Source organism: Leptodactylus fuscus, chromosome 10 (genome assembly GCF_031893055.1).
Source record: "Leptodactylus fuscus isolate aLepFus1 chromosome 10, aLepFus1.hap2, whole genome shotgun sequence".
In the NCBI taxonomy this organism is placed as follows: Eukaryota; Metazoa; Chordata; class Amphibia; order Anura; family Leptodactylidae; genus Leptodactylus; species Leptodactylus fuscus.
The window spans coordinates 38,090,013-38,109,431 of NC_134274.1; the positions used below are offsets into that span (position 1 = coordinate 38,090,013).

At 41.2% G+C, this 19,419-nt stretch overlaps 1 protein-coding gene across 1 annotated transcript in view; it reads left to right on the forward strand.

Annotated features, from left to right (window-relative positions):
- Positions 1–19,419, forward strand: part of LOC142183045 (heparan-alpha-glucosaminide N-acetyltransferase-like) — a 161,798-nt gene that overhangs the window by 32,928 nt on the left and 109,451 nt on the right. The window contains exon 7 of the mRNA XM_075257943.1: positions 5,454–5,536. Within this exon, the coding sequence (XP_075114044.1) occupies positions 5,454–5,536 (83 nt within the window). The remainder of the gene's footprint in view (positions 1–5,453; positions 5,537–19,419) is intronic.

Genomic DNA, 19,419 nt, shown 5'->3' on the forward strand with positions numbered 1-19,419 from the left:
AAAAGAAAGGGACAATTGCAGAAATGTTGCCGAAGCCCCACAATGTGAAAATGCAACTTTTCTGCCTCAAAGGAAACACCACGGCAAGAAATACTGCAAAGTGAATCGTATTCTGGCTAATCCCATCCACACATTACAGAAAATAGCAGCATGTCAATTTTATCTGAGAAAATTTGGACATTTTCCATATATGTATAATAAGGTCTACCTGACCCATCTATCAAAGTTAATGGAACCACGCTTACCCCTGTCCCACAGGACCACTGCCTTGGGATAACCCTGGACTCCGACCTTTCCATCAAATTTCATATAGAAACTCTCAACACCTCCTCTGCCTCTAACTCAAGAACATCCATCGAAAGCTAATGCATGCCCTCATTATCTCCTGCTTAGACTACTGTAACACCTTTCTTCATGGCCTCCTGACGAATACTCTGACCCCCCTCCAGTCCACCTAAACTGTGCTACTCTCTTAATCAGTGCCTCCCCCCGTTATTCATCGGCCACTCCCCTTTGTCTATCCTTTCACTGGCTACCCGTTGCCCAGTGAATAGAGTTCAAAATAATAACACTGACATACAAAGCCATCCACAACCTGTCCCCTCTTACCTAATCTCTCGCTACCTGCCCATCCGTAACCTCAGATCCTCCAATGACCTCCTACTCCGCTCTGCTCTCATCCGCTTTTCACACAACTGTCTCCAAGATTTCTTCCGTGCATCCTCATTATTCTGGAACTCCTTACCAAGACACATAAGACTGATCAGAATCACAGGCTTCAAGAAGGCCCTGAAGACTCACCTATTCAGGAAGGCCTACAACCTCCAATAACACTATCCCCACAACACCATCTGTACAGCCTCTCCCCTCACCTTCTATCTCTATCCCTCTCCCTCATAGACTGTAAGTCCTCGCGGGCAGGGCCCTCTACCCCACTGTGCCAGTCGGTCATTGCTAGTATTATATTTGTTTTATATATTTCGTGTACTGTATGTAAACCCCCAAATGTAAAGCACCATGGAATTAATATAATAATGTACAGCACTATGGAATTAATATAATAATGTACAGCACCATGAATTAACATAATAATGTACAGCACCAAGGAATTAATATAATAATGTAAAGCACCATGGAATTAACATAATAATGTACAGCACCATGGAATTAATATAATAATGTAAAGCACCATGGAATTAATATAATAATGTACAGCACCATGAATTAACATAATAATGTACCGCACCAAGGAATTAATATAATAATGTAAAGCACCATGGAATTAATATAATAATGTACAGCACCAAGGAATTAATATAATAATGTAAAGCACCATGGAATTAATATAATAATGTACAGCGCCATGGGATTAATATAATAATGTACAGCACCAAGGAATTAATATAATAATGTAAAGCACCATGGAATTAATATAATAATGTACAGCACCATGAATTAACATAATAATGTACAGCACCAAGGAATTAATATAATAATGTAAAGCACCATGGAATTAATATAATAATGTACAGCACCATGAATTAACATAACAATGTACCGCACCAAGGAATTAATATAATAATGTAAAGCACCATGGAATTAATATAATAATGTACAGCACCATGGGATTAATATAATAATATACAGCACCATGGGATTAATATAATAATGTACAGCACCATGGGATTAATATAATGTACAGCACCATGGAAGTAATATAATAATGTACAACACCATGGAATTAATATAATAATGTAAAGCACCATGGAATTAATATAATGTACAGCACCATGGAAGTAATATAATAATGTACAACACCATGAATTAACATAATAATGTACAGCACCAAGGAATTAATATAATAATGTAAAGCACCATGGAATTAATATAATAATGTACAGCGCCATGGGATTAATATAATAATGTACAGCACCAAGGAATTAATATAATAATGTAAAGCACCATGGAATTAATATAATAATGTACAGCACCATGAATTAACATAATAATGTACAGCACCAAGGAATTAATATAATAATGTAAAGCACCATGGAATTAATATAATAATGTACAGCACCATGAATTAACATAACAATGTACCGCACCAAGGAATTAATATAATAATGTAAAGCACCATGGAATTAATATAATAATGTACAGCACCATGGGATTAATATAATAATGTACAGCACCATGGGATTAATATAATAATGTACAGCACCATGGGATTAATATAATGTACAGCACCATGGAAGTAATATAATAATGTACAACACCATGGAATTAATATAATAATGTAAAGCACCATGGAATTAATATAATAATGTACAGCACCATGAATTAACATAATAATGTACAGCACCAAGGAATTAATATAATAATGTAAAGCACCATGGAATTAATATAATAATGTACAGCACCATGAATTAACATAATAATGTACAGCACCAAGGAATTAATATAATAATGTAAAGCACCATGGAATTAATATAATAATGTACAGCACCATGGAATTAATATAATAATGTACAGCACCATGGAATTAGTATAATAATGTACAGCACCATGGAATTAATATAATGTACAGCACCATGGGATTAATATAATAATGTACAGCACCATGGAATTAGTATAATAATGTACAGCACCATGGAAGTAATATAATAATGTACAACACCATGGAATTAATATAATAATGTAAAGCACCATGAATTAACATAATAATGTACAGCACCAAGGAATTAATATAATAATGTAAAGCACCATGGAATTAATATAATAATGTACAGCACCATGAATTAACATAATAATGTACAGCACCAAGGAATTAATATAATAATGTAAAGCACCATGGAATTAATATAATAATGTACAGCGCCATGGGATTAATATAATAATGTACAGCACCAAGGAATTAATATAATAATGTAAAGCACCATGGAATTAATATAATAATGTACAGCACCATGAATTAACATAACAATGTACCGCACCAAGGAATTAATATAATAATGTAAAGCACCATGGAATTAATATAATAATGTACAGCACCATGGGATTAATATAATAATGTACAGCACCATGGGATTAATATAATAATGTACAGCACCATGGGATTAATATAATGTACAGCACCATGGAAGTAATATAATAATGTACAGCACCATGGAATTAATATAATAATGTACAGCACCATGGAATTAGTATAATAATGTACAGCACCATGGAATTAATATAATAATGTACAGCACAATGGAATTAGTATAATAATGTACAGCACCATGGGATTAATATAATAATGTACAGCACAATGGAATTAGTATAATAATGTACAGCACCATGGAAGTAATATAATAATGTACAACACCATGGAATTAATATAATAATGTAAAGCACCATGGAATTAATATAATAGTGTACAGCACCATGAATTAACATAATAATGTACAGCACCAAGGAATTAATATAATAATGTAAAGCACCATGGAATTAATATAATAATGTAAAGCACCATGAATTAACATACGGTAACAATGTACCGCACCAAGGAATTAATATAATAATGTAAAGCACCATGGAATTAATATAATAATGTACAGCACCATGGGATTAATATAATAATGTACAGCACCATGGGATTAATATAATGTACAGCACCATGGGATTAATATAATGTACAGCACCATGGAAGTAATATAATAATGTACAGCACCATGGAATTAATATAATAATGTACAGCACCATGGAATTGGTATAATAATGTACAGCACCATGGAATTAATATAATGTACAGCACCATGGGATTAATATAATAATGTACAGCACCATGGAATTAGTATAATAATGTACAGCACCATGGAAGTAATATAATAATGTACAACACCATGGAATTAATATAATAATGTAAAGCACCATGGAATTAATATAATAATGTACAGCGCCATGGGATTAATATAATAATGTACAGCACCAAGGAATTAATATAATAATGTAAAGCACCATGGAATTAATATAATAATGTACAGCGCCATGGGATTAATATAATAATGTACAGCACCAAGGAATTAATATAATAATGTAAAGCACCATGGAATTAATATAATAATGTACAGCACCATGAATTAACATAATGATGTACAGCACCAAGGAATTAATATAATAATGTAAAGCACCATGGAATTAATATAATAATGTACAGCACCATGAATTAACATAACAATGTACCGCACCAAGGAATTAATATAATAATGTAAAGCACCATGGAATTAATATAATAATGTACATCACCATGGGATTAATATAATAATGTACAGCACCATGGGATTAATATAATGTACAGCACCATGGGATTAATATAATGTACAGCACCATGGGATTAATATAATAATGTACAGCACAATGGAATTAGTATAATAATGTACAGCACCATGGAAGTAATATAATAATGTACAACACCATGGAATTAATATAATAATGTAAAGCACCATGGAATTAATATAATAATGTACAGCACCATGAATTAACATAATAATGTACAGCACCAAGGAATTAATATAATAATGTAAAGCACCATGGAATTAATATAATAATGTACAGCGCCATGGGATTAATATAATAATGTACAGCACCAAGGAATTAATATAATAATGTAAAGCACCATGGAATTAATATAATAATGTACAGCACCATGAATTAACATAATGTACCGCACCAAGGAATTAATATAATAATGTAAAGCACCATGGAATTAATATAATAATGTACAGCACCATGGGATTAATATAATAATGTACAGCACCATGGGATTAATATAATAATGTACAGCACCATGGGATTAATATAATGTACAGCACCATGGAAGTAATATAATAATGTACAGCACCATGGAATTAATATAATAATGTACAGCACCATGGAATTAGTATAATAATGTACAGCACCATGGAATTAATATAATGTACAGCACCATGGAATTAATATAATAATGTACAGCACCATGGAATTAGTATAATAATGTACGGCACCATGGAAGTAATATAATAATGTACAACACCATGGAATTAATATAATAATGTAAAGCACCATGGAATGAATGGTGCTATATAAATCAACAGTAATAATAATAATAATAATAATTAATAATAATAAAATATAATAATAATAATAATAATAATAATAAAATGTCAGAAAGTTCATAAAAAACACTGCGTTTCAGCCACAGTTTTTCCCCACAGCATTTCTTTATGGGGATTATGGGGTAGAATGAGTGCCAAATCCACATGATAATCCTAACATGTAAACATAACCTGACATCCCACTCTATCGGTTAGGATGCTACATCTAACAGTCAAGTATTGGAATATTGCTTGGAATATTGATATTGCTATTGAGGCTCCCTACACACAGCTTTACACTTTAAGTAAATGACTAACCTCCTTCTTTTTTTAATCTAGGAACCCGACAGATCTGTCAGCCAAGGACAAAATGCTGAGATTCCTAAACACAGACGTCTGCTTTCTCTGGATGCGTTTAGGGGGTAATGTATAATATAATCTGTTTTCATGTATCCTGTCATATAGTAATATTGTGAGACTTCCTCTGTACAGTATCTTCTGTGTAATATACAGTATATAGTATATGTAACAATGCAACAAAATAGGCCTTTTAGGGGGTATCACTTCAGCTATTTGCCCCTCATACTCATGTGATATCGATTGTTCTATGAATTCCAGCATGCTATACAATGTAATACCGCAGACAAGGCACATAAGTACTGCTATGATCACATGATGTTATGACTAATGATAATGAGGACTGTATTTATTGGTATAATATTATAGTATACGTTGCAAAAATCTCTATTTTTGAGTAGTCTAGTCTTGTTCTCTGGTAATTTGTTTTATGAAGCTGTTATGTATAAGAGGTGACATATTCAGCATGATGAAATGGGAGAGGTGAAGGAGATGCCACATGTTTTGCATTTCGGGCTTTCTGCAGATCTCATTTATCTCGCTCGACACTGCAAAATGTACTTTTTTTTTTTTCTTGGAATTTGCCGCAGAGATTTTCTGTCCAGTCATGGTACAGAAGTTACCAGCCAAGCTTCAGAGGCTGCAGAGGACGGGGACATTGTGGGACATTGTCCTGTGCTCGCGTACATGCAGAACAGCCTATACCTTATTGTAGCGTTTATTTCTATACCACCATGTGGCCAGATATGAGGCTCGTATCACATTTATTTCTTAAGCAATATGTGAGGTGATAAGCACATTCAGTTATAGGACAGAAAGGCCAAGCTCCATTGCAGGAGTGTCTGTCTGTATGGTAGTACATTGAGTCCCCTGGTGTCCACTTACCTGTACAGATCGCTGGTCCGGTCCCTGCTGTCCTCGCTGCTCTTCTTGCCTCGCTGCCCCCGCCTTCCAGGTTAGTGTTACAGACCTAAGAAGAAGGCGGGGCTTGTGGCTTAGGAGAGTGTGGGTGGGTACAAGGCGGGGAGATGTCAGTGCATTACACTTGTCTCCCCCCCCCAGTACCCACCCACACTCTCCTAAGCCACAAGCCCCGCCTTCTTCCTAGGTCTGTAATACTAACCTGGGAGGCGGGGGCAGCAAGGCGAGAAGAGGAGCGAGAACAGGGGGACCGGACCAGCGATCTGTACAGGTAAGTGTTAGCTACTAGAGATGTCAGCTAGTCTCCCATTAGAATGAATAGACGCAGCCGGCGCGCAGGGGGTTAAGCGGATGGACGCTGGCACAGGCTGTGTGCCGGCTGCATCCATTCATTCCTATGAGACCTAGCTCACATTGTTAGCTTTTCCCACAATGCTTGGCCAGTAGCAAAGCATTGTGGGAAATAACCTTCCACCTCGACCCCGCCTCAAAAGACCAGGATTGGAATTCGTGAAATTTACTTGATCGCCAATCGGAATCCGATCTTTTCCCATCCCGATCACTCAACCCTACTGCTGTCATAACCTCCTTAAAGTAATACTTCTTGAATACACAGCATAAGATGGAACAAGATATAAATATCAAAATAAATCATTATACAGAGAAGCCTCAATGTGTTTCTTTATAAGTATGGGCCCATAGAAGTCTTTAAGTGAGACCTTTTATATTTTACACTAATTATTATTATTATTGTTTATTTCTATAGCAGCATTAATTCCATGGTGCTTTACATTTGGGGGTTACATACAATACACAAAATATACAGGCAGATATAATACTAACAATGACTGACTGGCACAGTGGGGTAGAGGGCCCTGCCCGCGAGGGCTTACAATTTGTATATGGATAATCTACAAGACATCTCATTGACTATAAATGTCATTTTATTATGTATAGCCAGATCCATTATAACATTCTTCTTGTGTGTGTGACGTCCACTAGGGGGAGCTCGCACTATCCTGCCTTAAAATTGAAACTCAAAGTTTAGTAGATGCATTAACTCCCTATACTGGTCGATGTACATAGTGTTCTCTATCGGGGTTGAGCCGATCTTGAGATTTCAGAATCGATTTTATAATCCGATTTCCAATCATTTTCCAGCCGATCCCGATTGTCATCATGAAATTTGTTCGATCGCCGATCAGGATCCGATCTTTCCCGATCACTCAACCCTATTGATGATATATATATATGAATAGGGTTAAGCCGATCTTGAGATAACCTCTGACCTGCTGTGATGAGAGTTAGAAGTTAGAGAGTTAACTGTGTTACAGATTTGGACTCCACATTCTGGAAAGCCTATAGGAGATGAAGAAAGGTTTGAAGGTTTACAACTATATTACTATATGGGATGAAAGTTTAGGCATCTGTATGGGAAAGGGATCTTTATAGTTGGGGTGAATTCTTGCAGGAGAATTTCTGTAGGTCCCATTACAAGATTTGCCATATGAACTTATTCTTAAAGTAGTCATAGTACAGAATGGTCTACCCCGGGAGGTAACGGCCGATACCATGTATGTAACAACAAGTGACTTTGTAAGGCTTACAATTTGTATGACTACATGGGAACTCAATTTTTGTGGATAAGAGGTTGATCCAGGGACTTATTCTCATATTGGAGACCCCATATTTTGACTCAGGAAGGAGTTTTTGTTGTGAATGTGAATAAAGAGATAACTATACACACTACGATCTCAGTACATGAGGGTCATGGCTAGAGACTATATTGGTGTGCCATATTCTTGAACATCCATATGTAGTGACTGGAACGTCTAAGGAGACTCTGTCGCAGATTCTACCTTAAATCAGCAAAAGTCCTGCAAATTCTTATGGTTTACGTCAGTGCACTATATAAACATCATCTCTCTTCAGACTCTATGTACTACCTGTTGTATATAAGGTGTATGAGTTAAAGTTACAGTTTACTACTCTGTATGAGAGATTGATATCCAACATAACCCTGTTTCATTGCGTCTCTTCATCACTACTGAATGAACTGTGAGATGGCTGATCTGTATTCCTTCCTCCTTGCAAATAACAATACTTAAACCATTATCTACTTAGAATCTTCTGTGATGATCATAGAATAAACAGCCGTGTAAAGCGGAGGCTCTGAGGTCACAAACGGGTTATGAGCCAATTTACGCATATCCAGCAGGCTTCCTGTGACACGGCCTTGGTAACACAATGAGCTTTTGATGCATGCGATCAACTCAACTTTCAATTACACTAGGACTCCTTCATGGCCAGGCATTGACTTTGTTGTAAAAGTTACATAATTTGGATTGATCATTTTTAATGGATTTTAAAAAAATTGTATTTACTTAGGAATGAAGTGTTGGATTTCTTGATTTGCTCCTGAATGTAGGCAGTATCTTGGCGCAATCTTAGACAATCTACTGGAGAACAAGAGGCCTTGTAAAAAAATGACCTATGACCTGCCGACGTGCCCCTGGAATTATAACCATCATTAGCCAGTCTAAAAGTTAAGTAGATTATTTGCAAAAAGATGAAATGTCTATTAGCCTGGGTCAGGTCTGATGAGGGTGTGCGGATTTCCTAAACCACATCATGGAGCAGAGCAAATAGATTACTTTGCAGAAGCCGAAGTTAATGCTCCTGGGGTTCAATGTAAAATTTGTAGCAGGACATAATAAATACAGTAAGGCCACAGTACAGGGGCAATAGGCATGAGCCTCATGAGGTATTTTGCCTTCCTCTGGATCAACACTGTAGGGGATTGTAGGGTTATAAATTGGACTTGATGGACTGATGTCTTCATCCAACCTCATCTACTATGTAACTATGTAATAGACACAATGATGTCACAGTATAAGGATAATAATAGTGATGTCACAGAACAAAAATAATAAACACTGTAATGTCAGTACACAAATAACAAGCACAGAGATGTCACAGTACGAAAGAGAGAAGCATATTGAAGCCACAGTAGTTTTCTTACCCATAGCAACCATTCCCGATTTAGCGCTCATTTTTCAAAAACACTATAAGAAATAAAAGCTTTGCTTTGTTGCTATGGCTGTTTTAGACAGTTCCATAAAACTCCTACAGCATTGTTTGGGTGGCCCACCAGAGTATCAGAGGTACCGCTGAGTGGCCCGGGCTCTAACACCATAATGATCCAGCAGACGATACTCATATTGGAAGGGTACCATGGTCTGTTTTTATAGGGCTGTTAGAGAGTAGCCCCCCCCCCCCCCCCCAAATCAAGTTACCCCAGTACAACATTGTCCCCCAGTAATGTCACAGTGCAGGGATAACAAACATAATGATGTCACAATTCAAAGATCACAATCACAATGATACAGTTAAAATATATTAAACACCGTGATGTCACAACACGAAGACGATCACCACACTGTTAAAGTATAGAGGATAATGCACACCATGATAACAAAGCACAGGAATAACTCCTACAAAACAGTTGTCCATATACAAGACCACGTGAGACCACAAAATAAGATGTCACATGTTAGTATCATGTGAATATGATGCCACATTACAGGTATAATGACGAAGAGTAATATACAGAATATCACTAATGCCCCCCTCAAGGTGACCATGGGCTCCATAATAAAGCATAGAATGGCATGATATTGAGTTATTCATATCTTTTGCCATCTTATTCTTACTAGATGCCCCTTTCTTCTGGGTAAATATGGGTCCCTTAATTATTGGACCCATAGCTACCCTTATCCCCTGCCCCGGTACTTGTACCCATGAGCACACCAAACTGTATAGTACTCACTGCAGAAACCCTCTCTTAGCAAAGGGACTGTGGGCTGCACAGAAGAACAGTGCTAGACCCTTTGAGCATTGAGAGATAAGTGGTGACTATTAGGGTTGAGCGATCGGGAAAGAGCGAATCCCGATCGTTGATTGAGCAAATTTCGCGATCGGCTGGGAAATGATCGGAAATCGAATTTTGAAATCTCGGATCAACCCTAAAAGTGACTTTTCCCATAGAGAAGCATTGACTAGGGTTGAGCGATCGGGATCGGGGAAGATCGGATCCCGATTGGCGATCGAGCAAATTTCACGATCAGGTTCGGCTGGAAAAAGATTGGAAATCGGATTTTAAAATTGAACTTCAAATCTCAAGATCGGCTCAACCCCAGTGTCTATGTAACACCGCTTTTCTCTGTATCATGCTAAGGTTGTCCCTGTGATTATAAAACAGAGGTGTAGATGGAAGATTTATGCTGTATTATTGTGTATTCTATCTAAAACCAATCTCGGCTACCATTGTAGGATTCCTTATGCTTTGTAGACATTGTAATAATGCACTGGCTGTCTAATTGAGTTTGTAGCCATATATCACAATACTGTCAATTCTCATGATAAAGAGGTCAGTCTATTACATTTCAAGTCTCTTAATGGTCAGATCAGACCAATTTCAGGAAGGAGGAAGCAGAAGGTCACAATTGCTGACCTACTTATAAGCAGCGTAAATTTATTACTTACTAGCATGTCCGTCTACTTTAGAAGGATGACGGTGTTTCATGTCATGTGCAAAGATGAGAGGTTTCTAGTAGAATTGGGCAAGCTTCCCCGAGAACCTTGTAAGCAGCCCTCACGACACAGGGCAGCCAATCATAAGGAACTAGGTCTGTCTAGAATCCCTAATGTATAGCAAGATTAAAGGGGCTTGGGTGGCTTTTTGATTATTGCTGGCTTATTCTTGGGATAGGACATTAATACCAGATCAGTGGACGTCTGACACCCGGCACCTGCGCTGATCAGCCTCCAGAAGCAGAAGGCGCTGTATAGCTGAAGTACTGCTTCTCAGTCAGTGAGTGTATCCTAATATATCCTAAATAATTTATTAGTGCACGCCCATTGATATAGCTCCTCTCATATAGGGGACTCATTAGTGATGTGCAGCATCTTCGCTCACAGTTTGCTGGGATGGAGGCGTACGGTCTGCCAAGTACATACTGTAAAGTGAAAACCGGTTAATGACAATAATGTATCTGTGAGTAACTAAATGTATATATTACTTACTAATATCATTCCGACCCTGAATGGACTTATTCTGCATTTTTAAAGCTAAGGAAGTGGTTGACTAAATTCCGAGTCCATTACCCTCAGCAGTGAATTACCATATTGCGCTCTGCACAGGATATTGCTGCTTTCTGTTATTTATCCATTTTATCAATTAGCTTCTTAGCTGCTTTGTGAAGATTTTCTCTAATAACGTCTCCTATTGGTTATTAACCCTGTCACTTCTCATTACTAAATGGTCTGTATTGCTAATTGTGCTTCCCCCTATAACCCTGAACCATATAGTGCCCCTGTTCACATTGGCTTCTTCTAGTCTGTTGTTCTGACCATTCATAGACTAAGAACAACGGACTGAAGAACTAATACAATAACATACGCAGTAGGAGAACATTCTGTCTTCATCCTTCACCATCCACCGTAATATAAAAGACAATTTACTGCTGAATCTATTGATCACCGCACTGTCTGTAATGTCTGTGACTGCTCAGCATCACATGGCGGTGGTGCGTTCCTGAGCTATGAGGTCGGCCCCTCTGACAGTGCAGTGATTTCAGTAGCTGAAATTAACCGTACCAATATCTCTGCAACCGGGGCAGATTCCTGAAAAACTGAAAGTGCGCTGGATTGAGTAATTTAGATGACATGGAAAATTCTCTTTAAAGGGGCTCTATCATTAGATTTTCCGGTTTTTAGATAACCATATGTCTGAATAGCCTTTAAAAAGGCTATTCAGGTGCTGCTAATTGTTTTTGAATCCCCCCTCCCTCATTTTTTTGAATTACCGTTACCTGGTGGTTTCAATCGTAATCTCGCGCATGCGCAGTAGCGCACGCTCCAGTGCCATTTTCCTGTAGAGAACATCGGCGACCGTACTGCGCATGCGCAGCACGCTCACATAGTTCTCAGTGGAATTGAGCAGTTCACTACACAAAAATGGCGCGAGAGATTGCGCAGTAGCGCTCCGGAGGCGCGAGAAAATCTAATGATAGAGCCCCTTTAAACCAAACTAAACTTTCAAACAGCTTTTCTGGCATCATTTGTGGCATTAATAAATATTGTTATATACATTATGAAGGTATTTTGGCCCATTATTGTGAAATTTGATGCTCCTACCTAATTCTGTCCCTTCTGTAATGTTTGCCTTGTTTCTCTCATTGGTGTACGGTTACTACCGTAATAAAGCAGGCAAACGTAGTCTATGGGAGGGGTTATATTTAGAGATGAGCGAACAGTGTTCTATCGAACACATGTTCGATCGGATATCAGGGTGTTCGCCATGTTCGAATCGAATCGAACACCGCGTGGTAAAGTGCGCCAAAATTCGATTCCCCTCCCACCTTCCCTGGCGCCTTTTTTACACCAATAACAGCGCAGGGGAGGTGGGACAGGAACTACGACACCGGGGGCATTGAAAAAAATTGGAAAAAGTCATTGGCTGCCGAAATCAGGTGACCTCCATTTTAGACGAATAGTGGATTTCAAATCCGGGTCATATGAGAATGTGAACTTTGTGACTATGAGACAGGGATAGCTGTACAGGCAGGGATAGCTAGGGATAACCTTTATTTAGGGGGGAATGTTATTAAAAATAACTTTTTGGGGCTCTATCGGGTGTGTAATTGTGATTTTTGTGAGATAAACTTTTTCCCATAGGGATGCATTGGCCAGCGCTGATTGGCCGAATTCCGTACTCTGGCCAATCAGTGCTGGCCAATGCATTCTATTAGCTTAATGAAGCAGAGTGTGCACAAGGGTTCAAGCGCACCCTCGGCTCTGATGTAGCAGAGCCGAGGCTGCACAAGGGTTCAAGCGCACCCTCGGCTCTGATGTAGGAGAGCCGAGGGTGCACTTGAACCCTTGTGCACCCTCAGCTCTGCTACATCAGAGCCGAGGGTGCGCTTGAACCCTTGTGCACACTCTGCTTCATCAAGCTAATAGAATGCATTGGCCAGCGCTGATTGGCCAATGTATTCTATTAGCCTGATGAAGTAGAGCTGAATGTGTGTGCTAAGCACACACATTCAGCTCTACTTCATCGGGCTAATAGAATGCATTGGCCAGCGCTGATTGGCCAGAGTACGGAACTCGACCAATCAGCGCTGGCTCTGCTGGAGGAGGCGGAGTCTAAGATCGCTCCACACCAGTCTCCATTCAGGTCCGACCTTAGACTCCGCCTCCTCCGGCAGAGCCAGCGCTGATTGGCCGAAGGCTGGCCAATGCATTCCTATGCGAATGCAGAGACTTAGCAGTGCTGAGTCAGTTTTGCTCAACTACACATCTGATGCACACTCGGCACTGCTACATCAGATGTAGCAATCTGATGTAGCAGAGCCGAGGGTGCACTAGAACCCCTGTGCAAACTCAGTTCACGCTAATAGAATGCATTGGCCAGCGCTGATTGGCCAATGCATTCTATTAGCCCGATGAAGTAGAGCTGAATGTGTGTGCTAAGCACACACATTCAGCACTGCTTCATCACGCCAATACAATGCATTAGCCAGTGCTGATTGGCCAGAGTACGGAATTCGGCCAATCAGCGCTGGCCAATGCATTCTATTAGCCCGATGAAGTAGAGCTGAATGTGTGTGCTAAGCACACACATTCAGCACTGCTTCATCACGCCAATACAATGCATTAGCCAGTGCTGATTGGCCAGAGTACGGAATTCGGCCAATCAGCGCTGGCTCTGCTGGAGGAGGCGGAGTCTAAGATCGCTCCACACCAGTCTCCATTCAGGTCCGACCTTAGACTCCGCCTCCTCCAGCAGAGCCAGCGCTGATTGGCCGAATTCCGTACTCTGGCCAATCAGCACTGGCTAATGCATTGTATTGGCGTGATGAAGCAGTGCTGAATGTGTGTGCTTAGCACACACATTCAGCTCTACTTCATCGGGCTAATAGAATGCATTGGCCAGCGCTGATTGGCCGAATTCCGTACTCTGGCCAATCAGCACTGGCTAATGCATTGTATTGGCGTGATGAAGCAGTGCTGAATGTGTGTGCTTAGCACACACATTCAGCTCTACTTCATCGGGCTAATAGAATGCATTGGCCAGCGCTGATTGGCCAGAGTACGGAATTCGGCCAATCAGCGCTGGCTCTGCTGGAGGAGGCGGAGTCTAAGATCGCTCCACACCAGTCTCCATTCAGGTCCGACCTTAGACTCCGCCTCCTCCAGCAGAGCCAGCGCTGATTGGCCGAATTCCGTACTCTGGCCAATCAGCACTGGCACATGCTTAGCACACACATTCAGCACTGCTTCATCACGCCAATACAATGCATTAGCCAGTGCTGATTGGCCAGAGTACGGAATTCGGCCAATCAGCGCTGGCCAATGCATTCTATTAGCCCGATGAAGCAGTGCTGAATGTGTGTGCTTAGCACACACATTCAGCTCTACTTCATCGGGCTAATAGAATGCATTGGCCAGAGTACGGAATTCGGCCAATCAGCGCTGGCTCTGCTGGAGGAGGCGGAGTCTAAGATCGTTCCACACCAGTCTCCATTCAGGTCCGACCTTAAACTCCGCCTCCTCCAGCAGAGCCAGCGCTGATTGGCCGAATTCCGTACTCTGGCCAATCAACACTGGCTAATGCATTGTATTGGCGTGATGAAGCAGTGCTGAATGAGTGTGCTTAGCACACACATTCAGCTCTACTTCATCGGGCTAATAGAATGCATTGGCCAGCGCTGATTGGCCGAATTCCGTACTCTGGCCAATCAGCACTGGCTAATGCATTGTATTGGCGTGATGAAGCAGTGCTGAATGAGTGTGCTTAGCACACACATTCAGCTCTACTTCATCGGGCTAATAGAATGCATTGGCCAATCAGCGCTGGCCAATGCATTCTATTAGCGTGAACTGAGTTTGCACAGGGGTTCTAGTGCACCCTCGGCTCTGCTACATCAGATTGCTACATCTGATGTAGCAGTGCCGAGTGTGCATCAGATGTGTAGTTGAGCAAAACTGACTCAGCACTGCTAAGTCTCTGCATTCGCATAGGAATGCATTGGCCAGCCTTCGGCCAATCAGCGCTGGCTCTGCCGGAGGAGGCGGAGTCTAAGGTCGGACCTGAATGGAGACTGGTGTGGAGCGATCTTAGACTCCGCCTCCTCCAGCAGAGCCAGCGCTGATTGGTCGAGTTCCGTACTCTGGCCAATCAGCACTGGCCAATGCATTTCTATGGGGAAAAGTTAGCTTGCGAAAATCGCAAACTGACAGGGATTTCCATGAAATAAAGTGACTTTTATGCCCCCAGACATGCTTCCCCTGCTGTCCCAGTGTCATTCCAGGGTGTTGGTATCATTTCCTGGGGTGTCATAGTGGACTTGGTGACCCTCCAGACACGAATTTGGGTTTCCCCCTTAACGAGTTTATGTTCCCCATAGACTATAATGGGGTTCGAAACCCATTCGAACACTCGAACAGTGAGCGGCTGTTCGAATTGAATTTCGAACCTCGAACATTTTAGTGTTCGCTCATCTCTAGTTATATTACTGCCTTTATAGACATAGAACGGTCCTTTTGATGTCCTGTAAAGATAATTTCATTTTTTTATATGCACCAAGATTACTGTTTTATCTGTTTTATTACAAAGTTACAAATTCGGTCAGGATTCCAAGCAGCTGCCTATAAATATGGCAGACCCAACTGTATATTAATTGATAATATCTTTGGAAATATAATAGAAAACTGCCATCTTTGTGTCCAATGAAAAATAGAACTGCTTAACAAGCCCCCCCCCCCCAATTCAGTTTCTCTGCTTTATTAGAGTCCCATAGTCCATTGAAAAGACAGTGACACAAAATCAAGACTATGGAAAGATCAGAAGTGGATTTTAGCAGAAGGAATCATAATTTTGTTAAAAGTAAAGTATATGTTATGCTACTTTATTATCTGTAATACTTTACATATTAATGTTACTAATGGTGCGAGAAAATACAAAGATGTTTGAAAGTTGAGGTACTCTTTAAGGATGGTTAAAAAAAAAATCAATTCTACACATGCCCCATGGGTAGATTTGACATTTAAGGGGCCCCAAATTCAATCATGTCTGAGGGCCCCCTTAATCAAAATTTTTAGGTCAAAAATTTTGCAGGTCAAAAATCCCTATTAGCCCCCACGTAGTACATTGCCCCCTTTTATGGTCCACATGCAGTACATCGTCCCCTATTATGGGTCCTTCATGTAACATTGCCTTTTTTTATGGCCACCTTATAGCGCATTGCCCACTTTACTGACCCCCACATGGTAGATTACCAACTTTTATGGTCCCCACTTGGAACTTTACCCCTCTTTTATGTCCTCCACATAGTATAACACCATCTTTTATGGCCCCAACATGGTATATTGCCCCCCATTTTTGTCCCCAAATTAGGCTATTACTTGTTGGATTATTCCAACAGGTAATGCCAATATTCACCCACCGAACCCAACTGCTGTTCAGGGCTGCTTCCGTTTTGACCTTCGGGGTGGGGGGGGGGGGAGAGAAGGGTGCCACACACTATGTGCAGACGCAATGTCAGGACGAGATATCCTGGAGGCGGAAGTGGAGTGGGCCTGGACGGGAGCAGGGATGGATAGGTAAAATAGCAGCCACTACCTTTTGGAATAATCTGATAAGTAGCGAGCGCTTACTAAGGCTAAGGCCCCACATTGTGGAAAGACAAAACTCTGCCGGCAAAGCGATTGAGATTCTGTCTAATAGAATAGAAATGATGTGAAAAACCGCACGTGTTTTTAAAAGGAAGAAAAGTCAAGACACTTTCCCATCTTGGTCCCACCAAATGGGCACTTGCCAATGTGGCATAAGATGCAAATAAAGTAACTTTTTTTTCCCAGGGTTGCCTATCCAGCAATGTTAGTGGTTGTTTAGCACAATGCTGAGTAGTTTGACTCCAGTCCTACATTGTAGTAAGTCCTTTCTAGTTTAGGGTAACATGATGGTTTCTAGTATATGTCACCTCCAATATTTGTGCCCCCTTTGCACCTATATACAAAGGTAAATTGCAGACAGGTGAGTAAACCACAATGTAACACAATCTAATAATGTAGATATTGACCTGTGGTAAATCTGGTAATAATAGCTCCCGGCTTCAATACACTTAAGCCACATCTGTAGGATCTATAGCACTATATCTTACCCAGGTAATGCGGCAGCCATGTGATTAAATTAAAGCTCTCACAGCCCCCCTGGGCCCTCCATGTGGTGAAGCAGCACGGCCACTGGTTGGAACAAATTAGGTTTGCTGAACGAAACAGTAAAACAGTAAGATAAGGATGAATAATGGAAGGGAACACTTTGCTTTAGTTAGAAACACAATAGATCAATAGTAAAACACAAGGATCTCGCCTTTCACGATGGCTGGTTTGTATGTGATTTATGTTTGTGAATTCAGGAAAAAAATAAAAAAAAATTATATATAATTCCAATGCCACAAAAACAACAATGAGCGATGGGTATCGGTATTCTGTCTCGCCATACACATACACCTGTCTCAACATACATCTTTTCTCCTGTCCTCTTCATAGACTTCCATTTTGAGTCTGAGTGTGCACCTGATTTATTAAGAGCCTGGAGCCAGTGGTAATAAAATCTCAAGAAATGGAAACATAGGGGCAGATTTAAGTGCATTTAGAATTAAATCCAAGAGTATTAGTTAAAGAGGTTGAAGCCGCTACAACTGGTGACTGACTACAGTGGACATGTGGATCGTAATGATCTCTGTCCTGCAGCACAGTAGACAAACAAGTAGTATACGGGTGCTGGAATGCCATAGGATCTAATAGGTAAGTATTACTACTAGAGATGAGCGAACAGTGAAATGTTCGAAGTTCGATTCAAGTAGCCGCTCAATACTCGACTGTTCGATTGAACATCGAACCCCATTATAGTCTATGGGGAAAAATACTCGTTTAGGGGAAACCAATGTTCAACTCAGTAGGGTCACCAAGTCCACTATGCATACCTCCCAACCGTCCCGATTTCCGCGGGACAGTCATGATTTGGGTGACATGTCCCGCGGTCCCGGTTGGAGGGAGGTATGTCCCGATTTCAACTCAGATCTGCGTCCAGAGGACGCAGATCTGAGTTGAACACATATGCGGCTGAAGCAAGGAGCTGACACAGGTCAGCTCCTCGCTTCGCCGCTGCCCGCTTCTCTCCCTGACAAATGCGGCTGAAGCTGCTCGCGTGCTCGCTTCGCCGCTGCGTCTCTCTCTCGCTGACACATGCGGCTGAAGCGAGGAGCTGACCTGTGTCAGCTCCTCGCTTCGCTGCTGCCACCGGCTCCTGGCTTGTAGACGCGATGTACAAGCCAGGAGCCGGCGGCAGCGGCGAAGCGAGGAGCTGACACAGGTCAGCTCCTCGCTTCAGCCGCATGTGTCAGCGAGAGAGAGACGCAGCGGCGAATCGAGCACGCGAGCAGCTTCAGCCGCATGTGTCAGGGAGAGAGGCGGGCAGCGGCGAAGCGAGGAGCTGACCTGTGTCAGCTCCTTCCTTCAGCCGCATGTGTCAGGGAGAGAGGCGGGCAGAGAGCGGCGAGGGAGCGGAGGAGAAGGTAAGTTTAATGTGGAGGTGGAACGTGAATCTGGGGGCAGATGAAGGAGAGGACGGCATGACACTGGGGGCAGAGATGGAGAGGACATGAATCTGCGGGCAGAGATGGGGACATGAATCTGGGGGCAGAGATGTGGGACATGAATCTGGGGGCAGAGATGTGGGGACATGAATCTGGGGGCAGAGATGGAGTGGACATGAATCTGGGGGCAGAGATGGGGGACATGAATCTGGGGGCAGAGATGGAGAGGACATGAATCTGGGGGCAGAGATGGGGGACATGAATCTGGGGGCAGAGATGGAGGGACATGCATCTGGGGGCAGAGATGGAGGGGGACATGAATCTGGGGGCAGAGATGGAGGGGGACATGAATCTGGGGGCAG